Raw genomic sequence first — 25,772 nt, forward strand, 5'->3', positions numbered from 1 at the left:
AGCCACTGCTCTCTTCTTCCACCTTACATTGCTGTGCTGTTTTGCTTTTTCTGTACAGTCTTCTCCCATGTAATAAAAATTAGTAACAGATGATGATTTATTACACCTGGAATATTCTGTTCAGTCTCTAGTTACCTTTCTCAAATTACTTTCACTCTGATTATACAAACTTCATTTGTAAGATTGTGCCAATTTATCTTGGGCATGAGCATGCAAGTGCTTTAGTTGCCATAGAAATGGTCATTCTTCAGCTTTGGATGGGGTGTGTTGCTTGGTTTTTTTTTTTTTGTGCAGTCTGTACTGAACTCTCGGAAGCAAATCCTTGCTTGAGCAGCTGCCTTGCAAAGAAGCAGTAAGACAGCAGCCAACATAAACAGTGTGTTGCTGTGATCAGCAGACAAAACCTGCAAAGTCTATCATATCTGCAAGGACTTAATGTAGTTGTCCTAAAGGCCAAAGCATTGCATATCAGTGGTTTAGTTCAGCTGGAACTTCTTCACAAAGTTTTTGCTGTGAAATGAACATAATTCCCCTTGATTCAGCATTTCAACTATTACATTGATGCAATAACGTGAAAATTGCTTCAGTCAGAAACTGCTATTGTAGCCCTTGCGCTTTTTTTGGTCTAATTTTAAAAACAATCCCAACAAATTCTTACTTTAAAAGTGCTTTTATCTTCACAGAAAGTATTACATAGAGCAGTTACCAAAGTTTATTTGTATTTTGTAAATTGAGTTGGAATACCTGTAATGGAAGTCTAATTTTTAAGCATCTGCTGTGGAACCTAGGACCCTGAATTAGATCATGTCCTAATTAGCAGAGTTGCCTGCTTAACAGTATATTTTATTTAAAGATATTAGCAAAGAACTTTTTGGACTTAGCAGAGGGAAGTGCTGAGGGCAGAACTTGGTTTACATCCTACATTGCTTCAGGTACAGGTGAGTGGCACCTGGTGCTCAGTTTTTATATCACTTTGTTTCCAAAAAAATCCAATCTCCCCCAAAAAACATTCTGGAAAATGAGGGGGAAACAAAGTCACTGCTCCCACTGGTTTGTCATCCATCCACAGCTCAAAGGTTAAAGTGCCTATCTGGAAGACCGAAAGTAGGGTTTCAATATCCACTGCCTGGGCGGAACTGTAAAAGTGAGTTGAAGGCCAACGATGTGCTTTAGGCTTCTTGGGAATGGCATTAAGGCAGTCTTTGTTTTAAACTAATTTATACTCAAAGAAAAAGGAAGGGAAGATCTTAATTTCCCTTTTTACCCCCACACTGTCTCAGTTTATTTCCTTAAATAACCACAACAGAGGTTGCCTCTAGAGCTTTGGGTTTCTGCCTCAGGAGTCTTGTAGCAGGCCTCAGACAGGTTCTGTTAACTTTCTTCTGTATGGACATCATGACATGTCAGTTCAACTGGAGTGGGGAGCTTTCTGCAGGATTCACTTCCTGAAAGAGTATACTCTGAGTGTAATGATCTTAGAATATTTGTTGTTCCATGTGGAAGGTAAAATTCAAAGCGTCTTTTAAGAAGGAATGAAGATGTATTTGCATGGAACTTGGTAAAAGAATTAACTGCAACAGCTTTTATCTCTCCCCTCCTGCTGACAGATGTCATCACCAGTAGGAGGGTATCTTCACAGAAAAACAGTACAGCAAACAAGTTGCCAGAAGCTCAACAGATGCTTGCGAATATCAAGCATCAAGTTCAAGTCTTTTTCAAGGACAGAGCTTTCCACAGAAAAGAACAGGCTGTCCTTCACTCGTTGCTTCCCAGACTTTGGGACTTCATCTAGCAGGCAGCAGTTGGCTGAAACGTCTGATAAATGGGTCTGATACACTGGCAGGGGAAATAGGAGGGGCTGTGGCAGTCCCCCCAAGAAACCCTCAGTCAGAACTGAGTCAGGTCTGACGCAAGAGGGGGAAAAATAAAAATATAAAAAAAGGATAAAAGAAACATCACCACTCCCCCCTCCCCTTACAGCACTGTAAGGTAGTAGCCCACTTTGCCAAGCCCCTTGTATAGCTCTTTATGCTGATAAAAACATTCCGAGCTGACAGACCAGAAAGTTCTTGAGTGCAAGGAACCAACAGTCACTCAAATAGATAATATAATTAAGTATTTTAAGATGCCAAGCTCCAGAGAATTTCTGTTTGGATTGGAAAGTGACTGTATTTGTCTTAATACAGCACAGCCTCCAGTTTCCCATTACATCATTTCCCTTTTCTAACACACTAAACATCTAGTAAATGGCCAGCTTCCCAGCTAGTACAGGTTCATATTCAGTCTGCTTTAAAAGTAATTTCCAATATAGGACGTTCTTCCATCTTATTTACCAAACGAAATCAAACCCCTCAACTAGAAGTGTAATGACTTCTTTAGCAACTGCTTTCTCTTAAACATTCAAAACTTTTTGTCCTAGAGAGCCTGCCACATCCTCATAAGCGCTCCTGACTGCAATAAAGCTACATCATACTATCACTAGTGCAATTATTTTTTTAAATCTATGGTGAAATCCCACTATTGGCCTTTGCTTGTAAAAGCAGTCACAGTTATGAGTGTCCAGGAAAATATAACTTCACAAAAAAAATCAAGGCTCAGTGAACTCTGTTTTGCTTTGTTTTGATAAATGCCTGAGAATAATTTATATCCTAGCATTGAATGTTTTACAGCTTTGGAGTTTTGGGGTTTTTTTGGTTTTGTTTGATTGTTTGTTTGCTTGTTGTTGTTTGGTTTGGTTTTTTTGCCTTTTTGGTTTGGTTTTGTTTTGTTTTTAATTTTAGAAAAGCACATAAATGAGAAGATAATGGGCAGATTTCAGTGTGATACCAAGTGGCATGGATACAATCTTCCTTGTACAGGTATCTCTTATCTACTAAGTGGAGTTACCTTCTTCCCATTATAAATCCAATTGTAAATAGCCAGGTCTGTACAGTCAAAGTCAGTACTGAAAAAGAAACATTTTAGCCTTGCACAGGTGCAGGCTGGGCAGTTGTGGTTTGTCTACTGCTCCTGAGGACCTGCTCAAAGCTGAAGTTTAACCATTCTCTCTGGGAATTGCTGCTGCCCCACTGTCAAGCAAGCAGAGCCTTGCACTACAAGGCTCCCTCATGCTGTTGTCCAGAAGACTCAGTTGTGCAGATCAGCTCTACCATGTCTTATGTGTAATTATTGTGAGTCTAAAGCAAAATCTGAGTATTTAGTAGATATTTACCCCATCCCACATATACTGAAAGGAATGGATTAGATCACTTATAAAACCAAACGATGACAATCTTTCTAAAGCCTCTAGCAACATTTGAATCTGACCTCATCTTTCATGGGGTTCAGAGCAAACACTTCTTCCCAGAGAACTAATGTTCTAGCATAGCTTCAAGTATCCCCCCCCCCAATATCTTACAACTATCTTTGCATACTGTCCTTAAAGAAACCCAGAACCAGTAACTTAGAAACCAGAAACTTAGGCCCATAGAGAAATGATTAGCTAGAATGACTGTGACAAATATTTGCCAATTGCCAAAAGAGAAGTTAGATGGAGAAATGTGAAGTTGACATTTCATACCAAAAAAGCTGAACATTGGTTCTCTCCAAGGGCTCAAAGTTGCTACAAAAAATGACATTTGGTAAGAGTAATGAGACTAGAGGTGAATATTAATCATAAACTAAGAATTTCAGCGAGATCTCTGGCCACAACTTAGCAAAACTGGGAACAGGTCCTTGCCAGAAACATTTGAAAAATACACATCACTTCTGAGCAGACAGTTCTCAGTACAGTGACTCCAAACCCTCATGTTAAAGTTTACGACCTTTCTCATACTAACATACATGCACATCCAATTCACTTATAGCTATTTATGGATCACCAATCTTTTGAGACACATTTAGTTTTGTTCTCACACTTACATAAAGAACATTTCTCCATCAACTTGTCAATCATATGACTGAACAAAGAAAGCACAATCTTGTAAATAACAATAACTTGGGGTAGTTTTGTTGGCTGGTCCAAGGGTGCGGCCCAGAGAAGGAGACCTCCTTTTGTCATGAGAGAAAATGAGAGCTTGACAATTCTCTTGGCTGTTGCTCCTCATCAGGTAAGTCTAATCATTTGAGGTGTTGTACCTTGCCTACACAGCAAGTGAGCTTTCCCCTTTTCCCTATGCCTAGTTCACTTGCATTCTGCTCAGGCCTAATTACATTGATTTTCAACCTTATTATAATAATAAAAGGTGATCAAACTTTATCCTTAGTCAGTTGCTATTTATTGTTTGACAGCTAAAGAACCCTTGCTGTGTGATGGGGGGGATAAAAAAATAATTGTAAGAATAAGAAGATACTCCCCAAATTCAAAGTATGATGTGCAAAGTACAGCATAGTATCTCTCCAAGATACTTACTGAAAGGGCTATGCAAACATTCAGTCAAGCTTGTTTTACTGTCTCATTCTAACTGCACAAAGTGATAAAATCTGGTCCACAAAACATTCACTTAAAAAAATTCCAACTCGAAAAACCTCTTAAAAATCTTTCGTCCCCACTCACAATTTTCTATCACTCCCAAGAGCACATACAATAATCACGTCTGTGGAATAGCTACCAAAGAGTATACTTACAACCAGCCTCAATGCAACATGTGTTAAACACAGTTACTTTCCTTTTTATGTTGTTGCTGTTTCCTTTTAATAATGTTTTACCTTACGTAGTTTATACAATTCCAGAAATAGAACACACTTAGGTACAGGACAGTGCAAGCCAACTGATACTTTATCTGAATTTTTACCTTATTAAAAAGTCATGGGAATGTATAAAAACATTTAGAAACCACATCTTCCAGCAGAGTAGGGAATACTCAATTTCAAAACTAAGGCTCTTGGTAAGAAGAAAAAAAAAAAATTACCACTAGTTTATTTGGGTATTTCCAGCCTGGCTACAGGGACTTTTTGCCGCCAAGGTAAAAAAATCCTGCCACCTACATTCTTAAGAAGATCATGGTGATGCAAAGATTAAGTTTCTAAAGTTACAACATATGGAAGTGGAGAAATAGAGGATTCCATTTCTTCTTTTATTATGCAAATAAAGCGTTCTAAATATTAATCCAGGATTTTATTCGTACCATAAATGGAAAATTTACCCTAGATAGAAAACCACATTAAAAATGATCCAGCAGATCTTGGGCTGCCTGTAATATCTCAAACCTTGGACCCCCGAAGAGAACAAGGCCAGAGCATCTGACTAACAGCTCTCACTGTTCTGCAAGAACAGATTCCCACAATTTCTAAGTTTTGCGAAATGCAAACTTCATACCTGATTTAAACAAAATAGATAGAAAAGCAGGCCACCAGCAAAAAACTTGTCTGACCAATAATCAGTCTGAGACAGGTGCTATAATCAGAAACAGATTATGTACATACCAGTTACGTCATGAAGTGCTCACAACCTTAATGTAGGTTAAACAGCAGCTTCTGGATGTACTTAAGATCCCAGAATAGAGGCATATGAAAAAAGAAAGTGATTTTTAGTTTCTGATAAAGTTTAAAATATTACAAACTTTCAGCTTTTATTGAAAATTAAATATATTAGCAAAAGCAAGATTTAAGAAATATTTTACAAATGATTTACATACAAGAAAGCCAGTATCAGACATATTCACAAATATGCAAACTTTAATTACAAAAAGTACCTATCGGCAGCATGATGCTAACCTTGCCACTGCAGTGTGCTCTACTATTGATATGAATAAGGCATAGAACTCACATTTGCACCAACTTAAAAAGTTCAAATAAAAACTTTAAGCTTTTGAATCTTGGATGCACAACCCCCAACAGACGCGCGCGCACACTCTTAAGATTTCTTCTTCTAAGCTCTACAAACTAAGTGTGTGCTCTGGAAGAACTGCCAGCCTCAAAAGTCCAGTAGAAATGTAACTGGTACTAGCATTTAGATTTCAGTTTCCTCTTCAACATGTACAGGCCTAAGTATGTAAACCATATTCACAGTTTAAGTATTTTTAGACAGAAGTACCTTTTTTTTTTGCATTTGTTCCTTAAAATAGGCTCCCAGTTCAGCATACAGTTCATAATGTCACCTATTTTGTGATGCATACAATTACAAGAAACTTAAAAATCTGTGCCTCATTCATGGTCAAGATAATTCAACAAGAGTAGTAATATCCAACTGTAACATTCAATACTATATTTCAAATATTTGTGCAAACAGCAAAAGAACAGTTGTATGAGGCAAACATTTGCAAAACCTTTAATACCTCCTCAGTGCTGTAAACTTGGACTGTCAGCCTTAAGTCCTGCACTTCCACAGCTTAAAAAAGTCAGTTGCTAAAATGATCAAGTCTCAAAAAAGTTCTCTTCTACATAGTGCAAATTTTAATGTAGATAATGTGAAAAACATATCTAGCTGGATTGACTTTGTGCAATCGTCAGTGGTCTTCTCTCATAGTTGAAGAAAGTGTGCATTCAAAGAACCACATGGTTCAGGAAGTGGAGAGGGTGGAGAGGAGAGAAAAAACAGTTCCATTACACTTCTCAAACCAGTACTAGATGTGCAAAGGCAGCAAAAATTCCAGCTGCTACTACAACCAGAACAGAGTAACTTTTCAGGAAGACCCAGGCGGTTAGTCACTTGGACTGGTCTCTAGAAAAATATGTGAGTATATGTTGGATTTTTATCAGACGGTCTTTTAAAGACATCATGGAGAGAACTGACAGCTGGTATCTGGGGTCTACTGGGAGAACGGCTAGAAGCCACCAACACCAAGCAGGACCATTGGGCATTGCCTAAAAATAAAAGATAAGTTAGTTACCCATGACCAATGTTGTATAGTTGACTACCATGAAAACATCAAAAGATAAAGTCATCAATGACCAAGACTACTTTAAAGTTTGATACTAACTACAGAATTCCAGATCCGTGAGACAAGAGTCCTCAAGGGGTCTCTTCTGATCCCTCCCCAACTGAAAAGTCAAACAAAGTACACTTAAACTAGGCTGGATAAAGCAATTATTTTTAATATAACATAGGAAGCAGAAGCTCACAGCTTCCTTGGGAAAAGATGGTTAGGTATAAGACAGTCACCTAATAACAAACTTCTCTGATAAAAATTAAACCCAATACCTGTCATGCTATTCTTAAGGCTTGAATATTTACGAAGCCTAATATTTTCATTAAAGTTATCTTTATTTGATCACCTCCCAATTCCACTCCCTTTTTCATTAGCTCCTACACAGAGCAGCACTACTTAATCACTTTCTTCTAAGCTGTTAAAACATACTCTGTAATTTTTTCCTGTACTTTATTTAATTACCAACACGAAGCATTACATGTCAGGCCATGAACTGGACAGAATATTCCTCAGCAGAGATCTTATCACTGCAGAAAAGATTAATCACCTCAAATGATTTGCAAAAATATTACTAATAGTGGTACACTCCAAGATGATATTTCTTCACTTTCAGCTGTATCACACAGCTTTGATTTGTGTCCTATTATAAATCTCAGGTACACACCCACAGTATTGCTGCCCTACCAGTTACTGCAGTTTTGTACATATATTCCTCTTTCCTAGTATGTTGTTTCCAATCTATTTTTTTATTTAATTGTTCTAAAATCACTTCTGAAATCATGCACTGGCCTCTAGAGCATCTACAGTCCTCCCAGACTGGTTAATATAGCCTCATAAAAGTATACAGCAGATGGGTGAGGGACAAGCTCCCATAAGATCCCAATCCACATATAATTCTGCTTTAAAAGCCAAATTTTACATTTTTTTAATTACTTTTCTACAGCCTCCAGTCTCTCAGGATGTCACAAACCTTCGGTAATTGTTACATTATAACCATTAAAATAGACTACTGCAGCTAGTTTCTTAAGAAACATCTGTCAAATCCTAGCAGCTGCAGAAGTTTATGGCACTAGCTTAGAAAGGAGGAAAGTGTTATTTGTGATTAACTCTTTGCCTGCATATGGCAGTTTCAGTTTCTTCCCTGACTTTCACAGGGAAGAAAATTCAAGGGTTTTTTTCACTTTAGGTTCTAACAGCTTTACACAAACAGTTTAAATGTTACTAGAGTTTAAAGTGCTTTCAGTTTACTAGTTTTATTTTTATCTCCACTGCAGCATATCATCTTTTCCTGCAAAAACTGATGACCAGTGACAGAATTGCTTTTTGTTGCTCAGCATAAGAGAAACGAGGTGCAAGCCTTATTGCCTTTGAAGCTGGGAAAAAAGTGGTGGGTTTTTTTTTTTAATGCTTAGCAGTTGTTAACAGGGTTTTTATTTCTAGAAATAAGCACCTAATAATTGATATTATTTGAGTCTCACCTGTATATTTTCCTCCCTGTCAGGCATTGGCCCGAAGTGCTGAAGAATCTGAGTGCGAAATTTGTTCCTTAAGTTTTGGAACCAACTGCAGGCCTGATTGTAAACAAAATTGTGAAGCTCTGTCAATTTCTTTAGTTCTTCTTCATCAGCAACCTATAGGAGGAAAGTTATGAAAATATGATTAGTGATAAAGAAACAATAAGGTGTTTAAACTAACATCAAAAAAAATTCAATTTCAACTATATTTAGATACACTTCTTGCTTTCTCCTAAACCTTGATTACTAATGACTGAATAGTAAAGAAATCGTGCAATATTTTTAAAGTTACAGCTTCAAACTACTGCTTAAACAAAAAAAACTATAGTATTTCTTAGTTGCTTTATAATAAAAAATTATGCTAGCTGCCATTTATTCCACGTGCTGGCACTGAATCTTCCAGCGGTCTAGGGACTGAAAAATTTGAAACAGAGCTCTTAAGAACAAATGAAGCAAAAATCTTCATATATTAATACTACTAAATATTTAGACAGCATTCTAGATACCTTAACATCTTCCAAATATTCAATGTCCGCAGTGCAATAACCATCTTTCATCCCTCTCTGTAAAACTCTAAATCTCTTTCCACCAACTGTATCAACAACAGACCGTCCGTCAGGTAGAAAATGAACATTCCTTATTTGCAGCATGCAACCATAATCTGCAAAACTACAAAAGAGACCTTGTAAGTAATTCAATTACACACTTCTGAAAGGACACTTTTTTAATTAAAAAAGACATAAGAGATGAGAAGCTCAGATTTAGAATGTGAACCTACCCATTTTGAGAATCACTTATGCACATCCCAAACTGCTTAGTTCCAGTTTCCATACTCCTGCGAATCATGAGTCGGTATCTTGGCTCAAATACATGTAGAGGGCAAGGCACAGTAGGATATGCCATAGTGCAAACAAACATGGGAACATTCTTGGTCAAGCTTCAAGAGAACATCAAATGAAATAAGTGGCTTCAAAATCTAAACACTGAGCTATGCCAAGATAAAACATTTTTTTCAGTATGTTTGCTATGTGTGAGGTCATAAAGCATGGGTAGGAACTTTCAAAGTTTAAGCACTTTGTATAAACTTTCATAAACACTAAAAACACGTAACAGTGACACAATACCTATGTACTGATTTGTATACACACTGGACAGTAAGCCTCATAGTTATCTAGCTACTGAGTAGAGTATCTAGTCAGTGAATGAAGGGCTCAGTTTTGGGGACAGGAGTGCTGGGTACTTTTTTCCTTTTTGTTTTGAGCCATACAAGCCATTATGTTCTCAGAAACGGTGGCATCAAGAGGATAGTGGCCAATGGCTGAGTCCCAGGGGATATCAGTGACAAGTGGTGGCCCTCAGGCATCCATATGGGGAGTTGCACTGTTTAGTATCTTCATTAATGACACAGATGAAGGGATTGAGAGCACCCTCAGCAAATCTGCTGACACCAAGCTGAGTGGTGTGGTTGACAGATCTGAAGGATGGGATGCCACCCGGAAGGACCTGGACAAGCTTCATACTCCTTCTTGCATCCATAATATACCATTATTAATAACCACAAAAATAAGAAAATATTTCTATAAAGGATTTCCATACTAATTTCTCAAGTTTCTCAAGACAGCAAGCTTACTTGGAGTGTTCAGCAGTTTCTTCAGCATGAATTCTTTTTCTCTCATATAATTCATCAGACAAATATTTCATTATTAATTCCTCCAGCAGTTCTGTGATACTGTATTTTCTACTTGCAAGGTACTGTAAGCAATTTCAAAAAACACATTAATATTTCTTTTCATATATATTAAAAAAACATTTCAGAAAATGCAGCTTATTTAAAAATATGATCTATGACGTGTCTTAAAACCCATGAAAACTTACAGCTCTGAAGTTCTTATGCTTCACTGCTTAACACCTAAGGATACTCCAATATTTGAAAATTACATTCTCTTCATGAGTTCTTAGTGTCTGACACATTTAGTGTCTAACTTGATTTGTAGTTCTGTGCTTACCAGAGACAGAACTGTTTTCCTAGGATATACAGACATACAAACAAGGGAAATGTACAGAAATCACAGAGAGATTTAACTGAATACTTACCAAAGTTTATGAATACTCAGGATTTAATTACACCAGTAGATGGTCACAGAAACATAAAACCCCTAAGACCCTGAAGCAAATCTAATCAACTTGTATTGAAAAAATTTGTCCCAAGTTTTTCCATTCTAGCAGCAACCCAAAAGCCAAGCAAAACCAAGTTATTGGGTTCAAGTGAAGCAGCCTTTAAAATTATACAATATTTGTATTTGTAAGCTTTACTGAGAAACAATACCTCTTTCAAGCTCTCCTTACAGAGTGGACACTGTGGAGCATGATCTAAACATCGTTCCAAACAACCTTTGCAAAAAGTATGTCCACAAGGGGTTGTCACTGGCTCAAAGAATAGCCTGAAACAAAATTATTAGAAGTTAGATCCTATGGCCAGCATGTCTTTTGCTAAAAGAGTCAATGATTAACCTCTTTAAAAGACTAGCTATACTACAATAAAGCAGAGAAAAATTAATTCCATGTCTCCTTATTCTACTTTTTCCTCTATACTGCAGTTTGTTTCCATTTACTTCATCACTCATTTTTTTGTTTTCTGATGGATCTGGACACATTCCAGCACTTTAAGTACCTAAACATTTATCCCAAAACACAGTTTTTGGTCTCGCTAGAGATTCAGAATACACAAAATGGAGTGATTCTTTGACAAGCTAAGTTGTTCTACATAGCAGTATTACATACTAGTAACATAACTATGGATAGTTTAGTATACACCATATGTTTTACAGTATTTATTCTGAAAAGCAAGACAATTCAATAAGAGACTTCAAATACATCAGCTACATTTAAGTAAACTAACATTCTAAAGCATCTACATCTCCCAGACAAATACGAGGTTCACAGGTAATACTTCTGAGAATTAGCCTTTCCAAAATAATACTTTTATTGACTCAAAAACCCCCTAACATTTAACAACAAAAGACCCTGTACTTTTATGGTTACCAGTTAACAATGCCAAGTTTAATGTAGAAGGCAACTTGATTAAAATAGTCCTATAGTATATAGTGCTGTAGCAGGTGACATTTAAATAAACACTTAATTTCAGGGATAGAGAAAAGGTGCAATTATTGACTGATAGCAGAATTCATAACAACCTACAGTTCATACACGTAACAGATATGTGCCAAGCATCTGTAACAGAAATACTGCATCAAGGACAAAATCTTACCTCATACATAGAGAGCACTCAAAATCTGATACATCAATCAAATCCCCAGGAATTGTTCCAAAGGCCAGTGTCACATCCCTTTTTGTACTTTCTAAAGAAAAGCAAGACAAAATACTCCTTGAAAAAAAGGTACAAGGCAGTAAATACTTTAAATTTCAAAGTAAGTGACTGTTTACCTCCTTGCTTTTTGTGTTTGTTTCTTCCATCTTCACATACAACTGCATCCTGTTCTGAAAAGGAAAGCTTTCTTTTTAACAAAGCACTTTTTCCTTGGCCAGAGAGAAGGGGTTCAGAAGACACTCTCTTTAAGCCATCTTCCTTGGCAAGGTCTTTTGTTGAATTAAGAGCATGGGCAGACTGTGCACGATTTAAGCCTCCACTGACAGGCTTCAGTACATCTGATCCTCCTGAACTCTGTAATAGTGAGATGAACTGAACTGTATTTTAAGAGTAACACAAATCTAGGTATGTAAGATGTGACCACGCAAAGATATATAAGCCAAACTGATACCCACAGTTAGTTCATTAGTTATTGAGAGAAACTTGTAAGTCAAGACAGTACTCAAATTGGCTTAGCATTACCAATTTAACAATCTTCATCTGCTTCAAAGAGAAGAAAAATTGTATTTCTCTTTATTTTGAAGTCCCTGATATCAAACTTAAGTACTACTTTATTACTTGTTGCAGCTCACTAGAGTGAGGAGTTTTAACACTACAAATGAAAATATATTCCTCCCAAATCATGACTCTTTTCCTCCAATTCAATCACAGAAAGTCAGTATTTACACTGGAAAGTAAGACGAATCAGGGTATCAGCACATCCAATGTTTGCATATCAGCCAACAACAAAAGTTATCCTAGAATTTTTGTTACCTGCTGAGGACAGTTTTGTAAGTTGCAGTAAGATGCAGTCACCTCAGAACCAAGCAGAAAAGGTTTATTTCGAATATGGACTGAATTCCAAGCAGATTCCTTCAAACTCTCACCTAGCTTCTCTGGTGACAAAACATCACACAATGTCTAGAAAAAATAGCTAAATGTCAATAATAAAGAAAAATAATCAAGACATACCTTTGTAATAAAACTACATACCAAAAGTAAGAAGTAAATCTCTGTGAAGTTATCCTCATAAACAGAACTTTATTTAAGCAGTAACTGAGAAAGCAGAGTTGAAAACAAGCAGAAACCTACATACCTACACTGATAAAAAGAAATTTACCTAGAAATCTTTTCTACTACAAGCTAGTGAGCTCTTCAAACAGAGTTATACATTATCAATTCAGTATTATGCTTTTTTTCATTATAAATTTTTATTATCAAAGAAAACCTGTTGTGCTCTGGGCACAAAAGATTTTGACTTAGAAAATTTAACACGCTGCCTGCTTTGCAGTTTTCTAGATATTCATATAGTAACTTCAAAAGCATATGTACTTTTAAACATGTATTTAAAATGCATACACTGGGAATATCTCTTCAGTGTAGTATGATTTAAGATATATCTTAAAAGTAATCTGCCATCCAAACTGTCTCTGCATGTAATGAACATTTTAGATGCTCAAAGTCTACCACAATGGGAGCTTTATAAAGGAAACAAACCAGAGACAAGAATCCAGTATCATGAATACCTTTTCTACTTCTAGCTTGGCTGGAAGAAAGTCCTCATCAAGGGCTAAGCACTGTAGAAACAGCTGTAAGGCATCACCTACAAAGCCAGAGTCTTGCAGCACTTTTCCTTTCCGGAAGTAGACCTGAGAAACAGATACCACGAAGACATTTCTAGAGAGTATGTTGAACTGCAGTACTGATCTTACAGGCACTGCAACAGTTAGAATTAGAACCTGCCGCGACAAAAAGAATGTAGCTCTTCAACAGTGCACAGTGTGGATAATCCATATGCCCTGTCTAATATACATATGCTAGTGTCTGAAAAGAGTCATGGAATAGCCTGGTGTGAGTCTTCTTCCAGTTAATTTGATCTGGCTTATACAAAAGGGTTAAAAACCTGACTAGCGCTTAATGCACAAAAGGCCTTGGTTTCCCTCTTCTGGGACCCTCTGGAGAGGAAGAAGGGGGACAAGAAATGCAAATTATTACATAACCTCACATAACAGCTCACAGGATACCCTTTTTTGCCTCTCTTTCATTAAAAGCCTTATGGTTCCAGCATGTAGGAAAAGATGGACTACGAACAAAACAACCCACACAACTGTGCATCCCTTACGTTCATCTCAATCTACATTCTTAACACAAAACAATGCATTTTTGGAGTTGCTTCCTCCAACTATATTTTATGCTTGAGCACTAGATAGCAACAGGAAAAAAAAATCTGTATATTATTTGGTCTGAAAAAAAAAGGTGGAAGAAAAACTACTGAATTTTGCTAAACTTAGTTGTAACTAGATGATGTTGGGACTAAGAACTTATCTCAGTTTTTAAAAGTTGCACTGGCAGTAATATAAATAGTTAGATAAAACAAACAGTTATCTAATAAAAGTTAGTTAAAACAACAATATCTATCTGTATACGAGAATTTGGATAATGGGCCAGAAACTAAACTTCAAAAACAAACAAACAAACAAACAAACAAAAACTCCAACCAAACAACAAACAAACCCCAGAGTACAGTTTCTACAGGATGAATGACTGTATGAACAGTAGCATCTGTTCAACAAGACTTCGAGATGAGGGCATGCATCCTCTTTGATGAATTTGGGCAGTTTCAATTAAGATGTATTCTGAAGAAGGGAAGCATGCTAATCCTCCTCTTACAGTTAATTTTCCTTCAGAGATAAGGATTGTTATAGGAATCCATCCATCAAACCAAGCTCAGTTAAACAAAGTGAGGCTTCTTTCCAAACATACAGAAAAAAGTAGACAACGCTACCAAGACTGAGACATGAAAAGCAGGAGGGCTTTATGAATTTGCAGTAGCAACTGAACTGCTGAACACAGGACAAACCAAGACAGCAGCAATGTCCCCTCATGTGGCAAGATATTGCTGCTCCTGCTGCGCTCAGTTTAGACAGTGCTACAATGTGCAGCATCGTAAGGGTTCTGAAGACCACTGACTCCCCAGCTGCCTGGACTATTTGCAAAGCTCAGTGCCCACTGAGATTCTTTGGGCTTTTTGAAGAAAAACTTCCAAGAAAAGTATCCTTCTGTTAACAAAAATTAACAAATAAACAAAAGAAGCCCCAAACCCCAGCTGTTACTGATTACATCACCATAAACCATCCCAACTCTAAGTATATTTATCAACCAGCCCTAACCTGCCATACTCATCAGTAGCTAGTCTCATACAAATTAACTATTTTCAATGTGCCTTTTAGCATTTTGCACGTCTCACAAAATAATGTTTAAAGAAGCTGACACAGGTTTTTAAACAATTCAAGTATAATTTAGAATTCATTAATTTTATAGACAAACACAGTATTGGAAAATGATGAGCTCATACCAACTTACCTCTGGCCAATTTGGCATTTTAGAAATAACAAAATTTAGCTCTTCTATGGCTGTTTTATATTCTTGGAGGCCAACATATGACTCAGCTCTGTAAATCCTAAGCATCAAGTCATTGGAATCTGAAGACAGAAATTAGGTAACATTTTTAAAAAATCAGAAATTTGTAATTAGATTTGCTTTCATAGTGATATCACATAATTACAATATTTGTAAAATACTTCCAAAATTACTGGAGTACATTCTCCCCTAACCCCTAGTGTTTGGGTAATAGAAGTGGCAGTAATTCCAGGTTCATGTCTTTTAAGCTAAGGATCAAATTTTGGATCTTCTAATGTATATTGCAGCAACAAGAAAATATATTTTCAAATATCAGAAAGGCTGACAAAGTACTGTTCTGCACTACTGTGACAACAAAAACTGCAGACCAAGTCAACTTTATCTTTACAGTACATCTAATCAAAACCATAGGAATCTGGGAATTCAGCACATTTGTATTAAAAGCCTAAGCATTACACAGTTTGCTTTCAAATGCCCAAGTTTTGCTGTAGACTGTAATTTGTTTTTATAATGCCCAATTCCCTCCAACTATGGCTGGAGATACAGATGCCACTTTCCCAGCAGTATCCATTTAGGAAGTACCAGAAGTAGGCTTTATCACTATGTGACCAAAAGAGATAGCCAATACCAGAAAGCCTTTAACACCAGCTGGCAGCCCTGTTGAAAGGAGCTGCACTAATGGAACTTCTACAATGGGGAAATGGCAGAACGTGTTCAGTATGGACAAGTTCTCATGTCCAACATACAGCATTTTGCACTTTCAGTACAGCAACCTCCAAATGGGAAGCATACCCATCTCCATGCCACTAAAACTATGGTTTTGTAACACAGCTAAGTGCAGTTGCTGCTTAGAAAATATGCCAGCACACTACTTTGTTATTGATTGTTTTTAAAAATGCACCTGTTTTTCACTGAGTGAGATAAACAAGCCAAACCTTGGTCTACTGTAAACAATACTAAAATCAAATAGTCCTTGAATTTTGTTTCAACAAGGCTTTCCTGGGAGGCGATCATTTCAATTAGCCTATTCTAAATGTCTAGTATAAACTTTCATAAATTTCCAACATTAGCCTGTTTTACATTTAAAAGTCAGCCTGGTCAATGTTCCCATATATTCCACCACATCACTTTGTATTTAGATCCACAGTGCTACATGTAAAAAGATCTCAATGGAAGAGAAAGGGTTAAGAAAAAAAATCACAGAAGAATTCACAGCTGAAAATAAAGTGTCTTCTTTAACTGTCTTTGGAGTTGTCAGTTTCCCTTGAAATACAAATATTGCCAAACCTGCTTTGTTTCATTTTTATTTTAGACATAATAAAATGTTTGTTTTAACAGAAGTCTGGGAAACTCTCTAACTCAAACACTAATTCTGCAAGTAGAACAACTCTGAGGCCTGGTTTCCTGTGGCTTTGTGTTTTGTGACTGCTATAGCCTAGGAAGGTAAGAGCTCAGATCAGACTCTTCAGAGTTTTATGTGTATTTGGCTCTGGTGTCCAGCAGAGTTAGTATCAAACCAAATTTCTTTCTTCAAAGGTAGCAGTAAGTGCAGGTCTTTGTTCTCTGATAAGCTGCCTATTTGTACAGAATCAGAGGAAGCGCATCTTTTTCAGACTTTCAAGTGTAGAACATGACCTGAGGGACTCCAAGCCTTTTTTCCTAGGGGAAGAATGAGGGGTGGTTTGAAGATAAAAATGTGAGTTCAAGTCTACAGCAGGTGGACATTTTATACACTTCTTTTTCAAAGACAAATGCATGATTCCAACTGAACTGGTACAAAACAAAGGAGTTTAGCTGGAACCTCAACTCGCTGCTGAACATACAAACACTGCCACTGAATGATCAATACATGTAACAAACTGGAGCTAAATATTTCCAAGAAAAAAAAGCCAGACGAGTACAAGTCATGTTCCTCAGGGCTTGGTATTGGGGTCAGTCCTTTTAATGTCTTCATCGATGATCTGGACAAGGGGATCAACTGCACCCTCAGTCAGTTTGTAGACAACACTAAGTTGGGTGGGAGTGTTGATTTACTGGAGGGCAGAAAGGCTCTGCAGAGAGATTTGGACAGGCTGGATCGATGGGCCAAGGCTACTGGTATGAGGTTCATCCAGGTAAAGTGCTGGGCCCTGCACTTAGACCACAACAACTCCATGCAGAGCTACAGGCTTTGGGAAGAGTGGCTGGAAAGCTGCCCAGTGGAAAAGGACATGGGGGCAGTGGTTGACAGTTGGCTGACCATGAGCCAGCAGTGTGCCCAGGTGGCCAAGAAGGCCAATGGCATCCTGGACTGTATCAGAAATAGCGTGGGCAGCAGGCTGTGATTGTTCCCGTGTACTCGGCCTTGGTGAGGCCACAGCTTGAAACATGTTCAGTTTTGGGGTCCTCACTGCAAGAAAGGCATTGAGGGTCTGGAGTGTGTCCAGAGATGGGCAACAAAGCTGGTGAAGGGTCTGGAGCATAAGTCCTACAAAGAGCAACTGAGTTTAACCTGGAGAAAAGGAGGCTCAGGAGGGACCTTATCGCTCTCTGCAACTACCTCAAAGGAGGGTGTAGCAAGGTGGGGGCTGGCCTGTTTCTTCTCCCAGGTAACACTGACAAAATGAGAGGAAAGAGCCTCAAGTTGCACCAAGGGACTTTTAGTTTGGCTATCAGGAAAAATTTCTTCACCAAAAGGGCTGTCAAGCACTGAAACAGGCTGCCCAGGGCAGTGGTGGAGTCACCATCCCTGGAGGGACTTAAAAGACACTCAGATGTGGCACTTTAGGGACATGGTTTAGTGTGGACTTGGCAGTGCTGGGTTAACGCTTGGACTTCATTATCTGAAAGGTCAATTCTAACAATTTCAACCTAAACAATTCTCTGGTTCTATCTAAATTTATATATCCAATTTTGTAAACATAATTTAATTTTTAGGCTTTGTAACCATGAAAAAAACATTTCACAATGTTTCAGCATATATTTTAATGTTTGCCACCCAAAGAGAGGATCCAAACTAATTTCAAATCTCTAGACCAAAGACTATAAACAAGAGAAACACAACTAGTGCTTGAATTTCAATTTCAGTAACCAAATATATTGTAAATCCCAAAATGCCTCACTTTAGCGTACCTGAAGACAAATGATTTTAATGAAAAGAAGACACTAAGTACTTGTAGGGTAGAACTGTATTCCTTGTTATTATTACATTAACAGGAAAGTGTAAAGAGGTGTACACACAAAAACTCACTCAATATGCATTCTTGGTTTTAATATTATTTCCAAAGCATCTGCTCCTGGCTAATGTCAGTATAAACTTACCAACAAAGGAACTACCTCTCGTGGATCCTGCCTGCTTTTTATATGGTTCTTAATAATATACCAAATTATTCAAAATAAAAGACATGCACATCACAACCACTATGTAGAAAAACTTTAGGACATAGTATTTATTGACACAGTACTACAGGATCACCCTAACTATCAGGGTTGGAACACACAACCCATAAGAAGAGGCTGAGAGAACTGGGTTTGTTTAGCAGAAAACAATTCCCGAAGGTATCAGGAGAACACAACACCTTTTCAGAATCCAAAAGTGGGTTACCTAGAGGACTCTGAAGTGCACAGTGGAAAAACAAAAGAGACAATGGTTATAAACTGAAATAGACTTGAAATAAGGAGAAAAATTTTCACTATGAGGATAATTAACCTCTGAGCAGAGAGGCTGTGGAATCTTCAGCCTGTAGGTTTTCATGATTCAATACAAAAACTCAAAAAACTTAAGCACACTACTCCAATCTCAGTATTTGTTCTGCTTTGAACAGGAGACTGATTGCCCAACAGACCTCCTGAGGCCCACTCCAGCAGGAACAAGTCTGAGATTCAGACCAAACTCAAGCCCATTAGCTGCGTTTTTCAGGACACTTGATTAAAGGCAAGTAGCATTTGTATTTTAATTCAATATACTTCCTTTAATTAAACTATTTTGTTTCAAACCCTGCAAGGAATATTTTAACCATATGAATATGTTAACATTACTCATGTTTTTCAAAAGTCACTTCTGCACCACGGGAAACAGGTCTGTTTCAAATGTTTCAAGAAATGTAGAAGAGTTATGAAAGATACCTTTTTGAGTAAACTTTTAGCATCAATGCCTTATTTAAGACATCAGATTTATGTTTATCGCAATTTTTTAACTATTTGCATTAAAAAGAAATAGATGAAGCAGCAGTAAGGAAACACTGAAACAGAACATGAACGATTTTAAACGTTAATACACTTCTTAAGCCACATCTTTTCAATCTCTAAGTTTTTTCAAGATTCATGTTCTGGAGGAAGATTGAAAGTGTATCAGCAGCTATTAATTTGTTATCTGTTGGCCTGAAATCACCTTCGATTTGTAGTTGTGAGCCCACACCTCTAAATTCACATTTAATGTATGTCTGCACTCTGACTCATGAAGTCCTTTAATATCATTACCAGAATATAGTTCTCAGGAGGGGAGATACAGGAAAGAATTGTACAACAGATCTTAAACTGAGCTTCTAGCACTTAATTCTAGCACGTGTACTGAATTTAAATAATAAAATTTTGATTAAGCATCACAGCTGGTAGCTATTCTTACATTTTAAACCCATTTTAAAGCCAAAATTAAAGATGGAGATTCACATAAAAAGGAATCAAAATTCTTTCCCCACAGTTATCTACATAATATTGCTAAATCCATAAAAGAAATAGTAACAAAAACTGTATAATTAATTGCCTCTTTTATTCTTTCAAAGCAATGCTAAAACATGAAGTAGGATCCCTGTAAACATTTGAGATCAATAATGGATTCATCACTTTTACCCTGAAGGCCACTGAGCGACCTCTGTGACTCAATGCTGAACTTCAGGAAAGAAGTCTGCATCTTATAGTTCCAAGATTTAAAATAGATCAGCCACGCTCTCAGGTCACATCCATCCTATATCCTACACTTTAGAAACACCCTGACAAATAGACTTGGTGGCCAGAAGTGAACCTCTTTAAATCAGGTTGCCAAAAAGCATATAAAATAGATCTTCAATTTAATCTCACCGATATTAGGAACAGCTTATTCTGGAACTAGATCTAATGTATCTCCCCAGAACAGATTGGAAGGATTAGACTTATGCAAGCTTTTGGGTTTTTTCCCTCCGCTGCAGACAACTGTATAAACGTAATATGCTTAACCTGTAAAAATATTAATTCCTAAATTAATGAACAGGAAAAAAAAACGGCTACAAATCAAAATGGAACCCCTCAGGTCACCAGGTGATAAAATTCAGTCGAATAAAAACAACAGAGGAATCTGTCACTGGATCCATCTAGGTGTATCGATCACACAAATCTGACTCCCTCTACAAAGACTAAACTCTGAAAAACTGACGGTATCTCAAATGTCCATGGCACCAGACACATATATTGTGACGGATACAGGATAGCCTAAAAGCATGCCTCTACCTTCCCTCTTTGCACCCTCTTCCAACACTATATAAAACTCCAACCACACCCACCTATGATGTCACTGCCATTACACAACCTGTCCCCCTCCATGCCTGTCTGCTTATGCAACTGGGCCCGGCCTGCTGGGAATTGTCTTGGTGACACTTAAGACTGAAAATAGGTCTCTCTCTCAGGAAACAAGGTTAAATACACCAACTGCATTTCCCCTGACCGCGCACAGCGATTACTAAACACGAAACGAAGCTGAGCCCACAAGCTCCTCTGTAAACAAGTCCCACACGAACGTGCCGGGGGAGGCACGAAGCAGCGCATGTGGGACGCTCCCCCACACCTCCGGAGTAAGTGCGAGTAAGTGTACCCCAGTGCCAGGCCGGGCGCTCAACCAGGGACCGACCAGCTACGCGTGCCCTCCACTCCGCTCTCCCAATGGAGAGGTTCCTCGAATCCCCTCAAACTCGAGAAAACTTCGGACGTTTTTTACCGGCCCGTTTAGGTCCATAACGGACTTGAAGCAGGTGAGGGAGGGCACACCCACGTATTCCACTACACTCCCAGCCCCCTGAGCCTGCCGTGCCCAGCCACCCGCCCGTCCCGGTCCCGCCGAGACACGGGCGGAACTTCGCGGCTCCGGCGGGCGGAGGAAGGGAGCGCTCCCCTCCCCTCCAGCCTTACCTGCTCGCAGGGCCTGGCTGGCGGCGCCCAGCGCCTCTCGGAAGCGGCCCTGGGCCAGCAGCTCCTCCAGCCGGCTCCCGGCCCTCGCCCTCTCGCACTCGCCCGGGAACCACTTCTCCGCCAGCCGGTTGAGGACAACGCTGGTGCGCATCGGGGCCGCGGCCGTGCTGGTGCCCCCCGCCGGCAGCAGCCAGTCCCGGCAGCGGCGGCAGCGGGCCCGCAGCTCCCTGCGGAGGCAGCGGCGGCAGTAGGTGTGCCCGCACGGGACGGTCACCGGCTCGCCCAGGAACCTCCCGCAGCCGCAGCAGCGCAGCGGCCCCTCGGCCTCGCGCTCCCTGCCCCGGCCCGGCCCCTGCCGCAGGCGGTAGTTCAGCACCAGGCAGTCCACGAGGGTCCCGAGACGCTGCGCTCCGCCGAGGGGGCCGAGGCACAGCGACGCCAGGGACGCGCCCACCGCTTCCTTCAGGCGGCTCGCGGGCACCAGTCGCGCCAGCAGCAGCTCCCGCTCCCCGTCCGCCCCCTCGCCAGGGCCCCCGCTGCCGCCCGGCTCCGGCGGCAGCTCCGAGCCCACAGCGACGGCGGGAGAGGACGCTGCCATCGGCTGCGCGGCTGCGGCGAGGGGGGTGTGGCGCTCCCGCTCCGGACGCCGGGATCGGCTCCGGGCTGGGCGCGGGCGGGGGGCGGGAGGAGGCGGGAGGAGGTTACAAAACACCGCTCCACGCGCGCGCCGCCAACGGCGCGGGGTCACGTGGGGGGACGGGGCGGGCCCGTCCGGGAACGCCCGTCCAGAGGGTGCCGGTTCCCACGTAACTCCCACAGCCTGCCCGGCGGCGGGGAGGCAGGGAGTGAGCGCCTTAGCGGGGACGGGGGGAGTTTGCCGGGGAAGAGGGACAGCCCTACGAGCTCCGGGTTGGCTACTGGGAGCGGCTGCTGTGGTGAGGGTCGGGCGTTAGCAGGGCTGTGGGGGAGGCAGGGATACAGGGATAGAGCCGCCGGGGCGGGGAGGGGGGTCTCCAGCGGGGAACGGGCGTGTGTAGCTGCCGTGGTCCCGGAGGCATCGCCCGGCGGGTGCCCGCACTCGTCTCGGGCCGCTTAGGCTGGCCCCCTTCCCTTCTGTGTTAGTCTTTTAATGGAGGACACGATAAGATAAAAGTTACGAGGTTAAGGAAAAGCTCTTTGTCCTTAGGGTTTGTGCATTATCCCCTCTGTTCCCAGCCCTCGCAGGTCGGGCTCGGATGCGCTCGCTGCCGCGGACCCGTCAGAGCCTGGCCGGGCAGCGAGGCTTGGGCTTTCCGCGAGTGTGGAACGGCAAGTCGAGCTCTTCTGGTGAAGTGCCTCATCTGTTCCGCCTAAAGTAGTCACAGTGGGGAAATGTTTAGGTTTTTCAGGTGTATGTCATTCTCTAATGAAAGCTTGAAGCCTATTGCACAAGTGCTATGTATTTATAGTTGTTACAATGCTTTTTTTAAAAGTTAAAAGGCTGTCATAAATCCAGACGTTTCAGATAAATATAGCAGTACCTTTAAATTAATTTATGGCCTTTTGAAAGGAACAAAGCTATATTTGTATTCCATCTATGACAGGCTGTAAGATGATGCTGAATGTTGTTAAGAGAGCTATAGCAAAGATGCCATGACTGGAAATAACCAGACACACCTGGATTTACATCCAGGTGTTTTGTCTGAATTCAACCACTCTAAGCTACATCCTTTGCCTTTACAGTGTCTTTCAAGTTCCTAAAGTAAAAGATAAAAGATGTCATGGTAATTGAAATATGAGGAGACTGTGAGTATATTTTAAACACGGACAGGAGAGATAGTCTCTTAGAGTAATTAATTAAAAAATGGAGTGAGTTAAGAAATTACACTCTAAGTATCAAAAAGATGTTTATAGTATGAACTTGAATGGTGATGGGATGATGTAAAGTGCTTTGAATTATTATAAATGGTTTTAATGGGTTATGGATTCTGGTGTGGACATGCAAGTGTGAGTTGACCTCACAAAGTATCAGGGAGATAGCCAGAGAAATTGGACAGAAGTAAAACTCTGAACTGTTAAAGAGAGCAATAGTTTATTTTGCATTTCAGATTAGATTACCTATGGAAATAGAGTAGAAAAATAAAACAGGACAAAGTTCAAGGGCCTGTGGGACTGGCAGTAGGATAGTCAGGTTGTCCTCTGCAGGAGAAATTTAAAACAATAGAAATGAAAACCTGTTTCCACCATTGCTACTTCCGATGATTCCTATAAAAGTTCATATATTAGGATTTACACTGATGATTCAAGCAGTTATGAGTATAATGAGCAAAATCAGCTATTTTTCTTAATTTCTAGTGAGCAAAATACTCATGGCTTTGCCAGCCTTGAGGTTTTGCAGTGCGAGAGTTGAGGTTTTTCCCATCTTTCTCTTCAAAACTGAAACAGTGAAAGAAGGAATTTGGAGTAGGATGAATGAATAGATGGGAACCTGACATTTTACACAGCTCTAACCAGTCGTAGAGATGTCAGGAATCTGGGAGATTATTTCGGGAGAAATCTGACTATATATTCACCTTGTCCTTGTTCTCTAGACATTAATTTTTATCCCTGTTGGAAATGGTACTGATCCTAGTAGGACCTTGGTATTAACCAATGCTGACATTCTTATATCTTTAAGTAACAGTTGATTCTTCAAGCTTTGGTTTTGGTTTATTATTTTACCTTTGGCATATTTTACTGAAGAAAAAAGCCACCTCAGTTTTCACATCTTTCACTGTGTTACCATCAAATGTGATAGTTATGTAAGAGAGGAAAAAAAGATATGCAACTTTTTACTAGATTAGATAACACACAGCTCCACCACCACTGCATTAAAAATAGCGCACACAAAAATCTCCCCTCCCCCCCTTGCAGGGTCAGATGAGTGGTACTTTAAAGCAACAAAACCTTGCGACTGTGCAGTTCACATGGGCCATTCTAAGAAAGATGTCAGGGATTGCCCTTTCTCTTCATGCCATAGAGCAGTATGGTGCTGCTGCTTATGGAAGTCTTGGTTGTTCTCATTCGGAAAGTTACCTACAAAGTACTGTGCCTTCAGTGAGGCAGATGTACATTCCTTTCCTACCCTTTTTGAGCTATTGATTGGATGTTTTCCCAAGCAATTCCTTGTGTGAGCAGGGTGTGCAACCCAGTTAAACTTGAGATGACAATAAATTAGTGATTCAAGTTGTGTTTGACTCTGCTTTAGGTAAATTACATGCAATGATTCTGACTTAAGATCTTCAGAAATAAACAGCAGTATAAACAAAATGAAGCAAACCCAACCCAGGCTAAGGGGATAAGCAGTGGACCTAGAAATTAATACCTACATACTGAAAATCTGGAGCAGAGCCCCATTTTTACAGCGCCTCAACATATATCCCAAGAAACAGAGCAGGTAAAGGGTCTTATGAGGAGCAGCTGAGGGTAGTAGAGTTCATCCCAGAGGCTGGTCTTTCCAAAAAGAAAAGAAATTTAAACAAACAAAACTTATTTAAGACTTTCTTTTTCTTTTGGCAAAGGCAAGAATTTTAGCATTTTTATGACATTTTTTAAATGCAGTGATTTCTGCCACACAAACCCACTGTCTAAATAAACCACTAAATAGTCAAGTGCTTGTTGGGATTTTCCTTCAGCATGAAATGTGAATTCTGCTTCTTAGCGTCATAATATGGCAATTGCCAGTGGATGAGGGAAAGGATGTGGATCCAGTCTGCCTAGACTTTAGTAAAGCATTTGATACCATTTCCCACCATTCTCCTGGAGAAACTGGACGAGAAATGGCTTGAACTGGTGCACTGTTTGCTGGGTTAAAAACAGGCTGGATGGCCAGGCCCAGAGAGTAATGGATGTAAATGAAGTTACATCCAACTGGCAGCCAGTCACTAGCAGTATTCTCCAGAGCTCAGTGCTGGGACAAGTTTGGTTTCATATCTTGATCAATGCTCTGGGGGTTGGGGTTGGTATCTTCTCTCAAGAAACAAGCAATAGGACAAGTGCAAATGGCCTCAAATTGCCCAAAAGGAGGTGTAGAATTGGCTTAAAGGAAAACTTTCTTCAGTGAAAGGGTAGCCAAGCATTGGAACAGGCTGCCCAGGGCAGTGGCGGAGTCACCGTCTCTGGAGGGATTTAAAAGACATGTAGATGTGACACTGAGGGACATGGTTTAGTGGTGGCCTTGGCAGTGCTGGGTTAACAGTTGGACTTGATCTCAAGGGTCTTTTCCAACTTAAATGATTTTATGGTTTTGTGTTCCCTCTGCTTGGGACCTCAGGTCCCCACCACTTTGACAAGAGAGACTTAACACAGAAAGAGATGTCAGGGCATGCATCTACCTGCTGCTCCCTCTTTTTGCCTCCGGAAGGCTTCAGCAAGAAGGCACATTGGTTCTGCATAGGCCAAATTACAGAAGTATGTTAGCCATATCAGTCCTGGCACATATTCAGCAAGGCTAAGGAAAGCTTGAGGACA

General features: G+C 40.0%; 2 protein-coding genes across 7 annotated transcripts in view; one reads left to right on the forward strand and one right to left on the reverse strand.

Annotated features, from left to right (window-relative positions):
* Positions 1–1,244: 1,244 nt before the first annotated feature.
* LONRF1 (LON peptidase N-terminal domain and ring finger 1) lies at positions 1,245–22,008 on the reverse strand. 2 transcript variants are annotated; one of them, XM_027636189.1, is made up of 13 exons: positions 21,285–22,008; positions 15,093–15,211; positions 13,256–13,378; positions 12,504–12,650; positions 11,807–12,044; positions 11,631–11,721; positions 10,689–10,803; positions 9,993–10,114; positions 9,141–9,299; positions 8,869–9,031; positions 8,327–8,479; positions 5,404–5,463; positions 1,245–1,904 (listed from the first exon to the last, which is right to left on the reverse strand). In XM_027636189.1, exons 1-12 carry the CDS (start codon positions 21,880–21,882, stop codon positions 5,431–5,433), a joined length of 2,061 nt encoding a protein of 686 aa, XP_027491990.1. In that variant the 5' UTR covers positions 21,883–22,008; the 3' UTR covers positions 1,245–1,904; positions 5,404–5,430. The 2 variants fall into 2 exon arrangements, with proteins under 2 accessions (XP_027491990.1, XP_027491989.1); XM_027636188.1 differs by lacking the exons at positions 1,245–1,904; positions 5,404–5,463 and adding an exon at positions 6,039–6,783 and having other exon boundaries at positions 21,285–21,897.
* A 37-nt stretch (positions 22,009–22,045) lies between these two features.
* TRMT9B (tRNA methyltransferase 9B (putative)) overlaps positions 22,046–25,772 on the forward strand; it is a 124,135-nt gene continuing 120,408 nt past the window's right edge. For all 5 annotated transcript variants that reach the window (XM_027636193.1, XM_027636195.1, XM_027636194.1 and 2 more), the window contains exon 1: positions 22,046–22,219. The gene's annotated coding sequence lies outside the window, so the exon portion shown is untranslated. The remainder of the gene's footprint in view (positions 22,220–25,772) is intronic.

Source organism: Corapipo altera, unplaced genomic scaffold (assembly GCF_003945725.1).
Source record: "Corapipo altera isolate COAL_440 unplaced genomic scaffold, ASM394572v1 22b, whole genome shotgun sequence".
NCBI lineage: Eukaryota > Metazoa > Chordata > Aves > Passeriformes > Pipridae > Corapipo > Corapipo altera.

What these genes read in the sequence shown, in the direction of transcription:
- LONRF1 (XM_027636188.1), bottom strand. Translation starts at nt 21,882, where the DNA reads ATGGCAGCGTCCTCTCCCGCCGTCGCTGTGGGCTCGGAGCTGCCGCCG. An exon ending in AAATGCCAAATTGGCCAGAG is followed by an intron (nt 13,379 to 15,092) that starts GTAAGTTGGTAT and finishes TCTGTTTCTCAG; the next exon opens with GTCTACTTCCGGAAAGGAAA. An exon ending in GTAAGGAGAGCTTGAAAGAG is followed by an intron (nt 10,115 to 10,688) that starts GTATTGTTTCTC and finishes AATTGCTTACAG; the next exon opens with TACCTTGCAAGTAGAAAATA.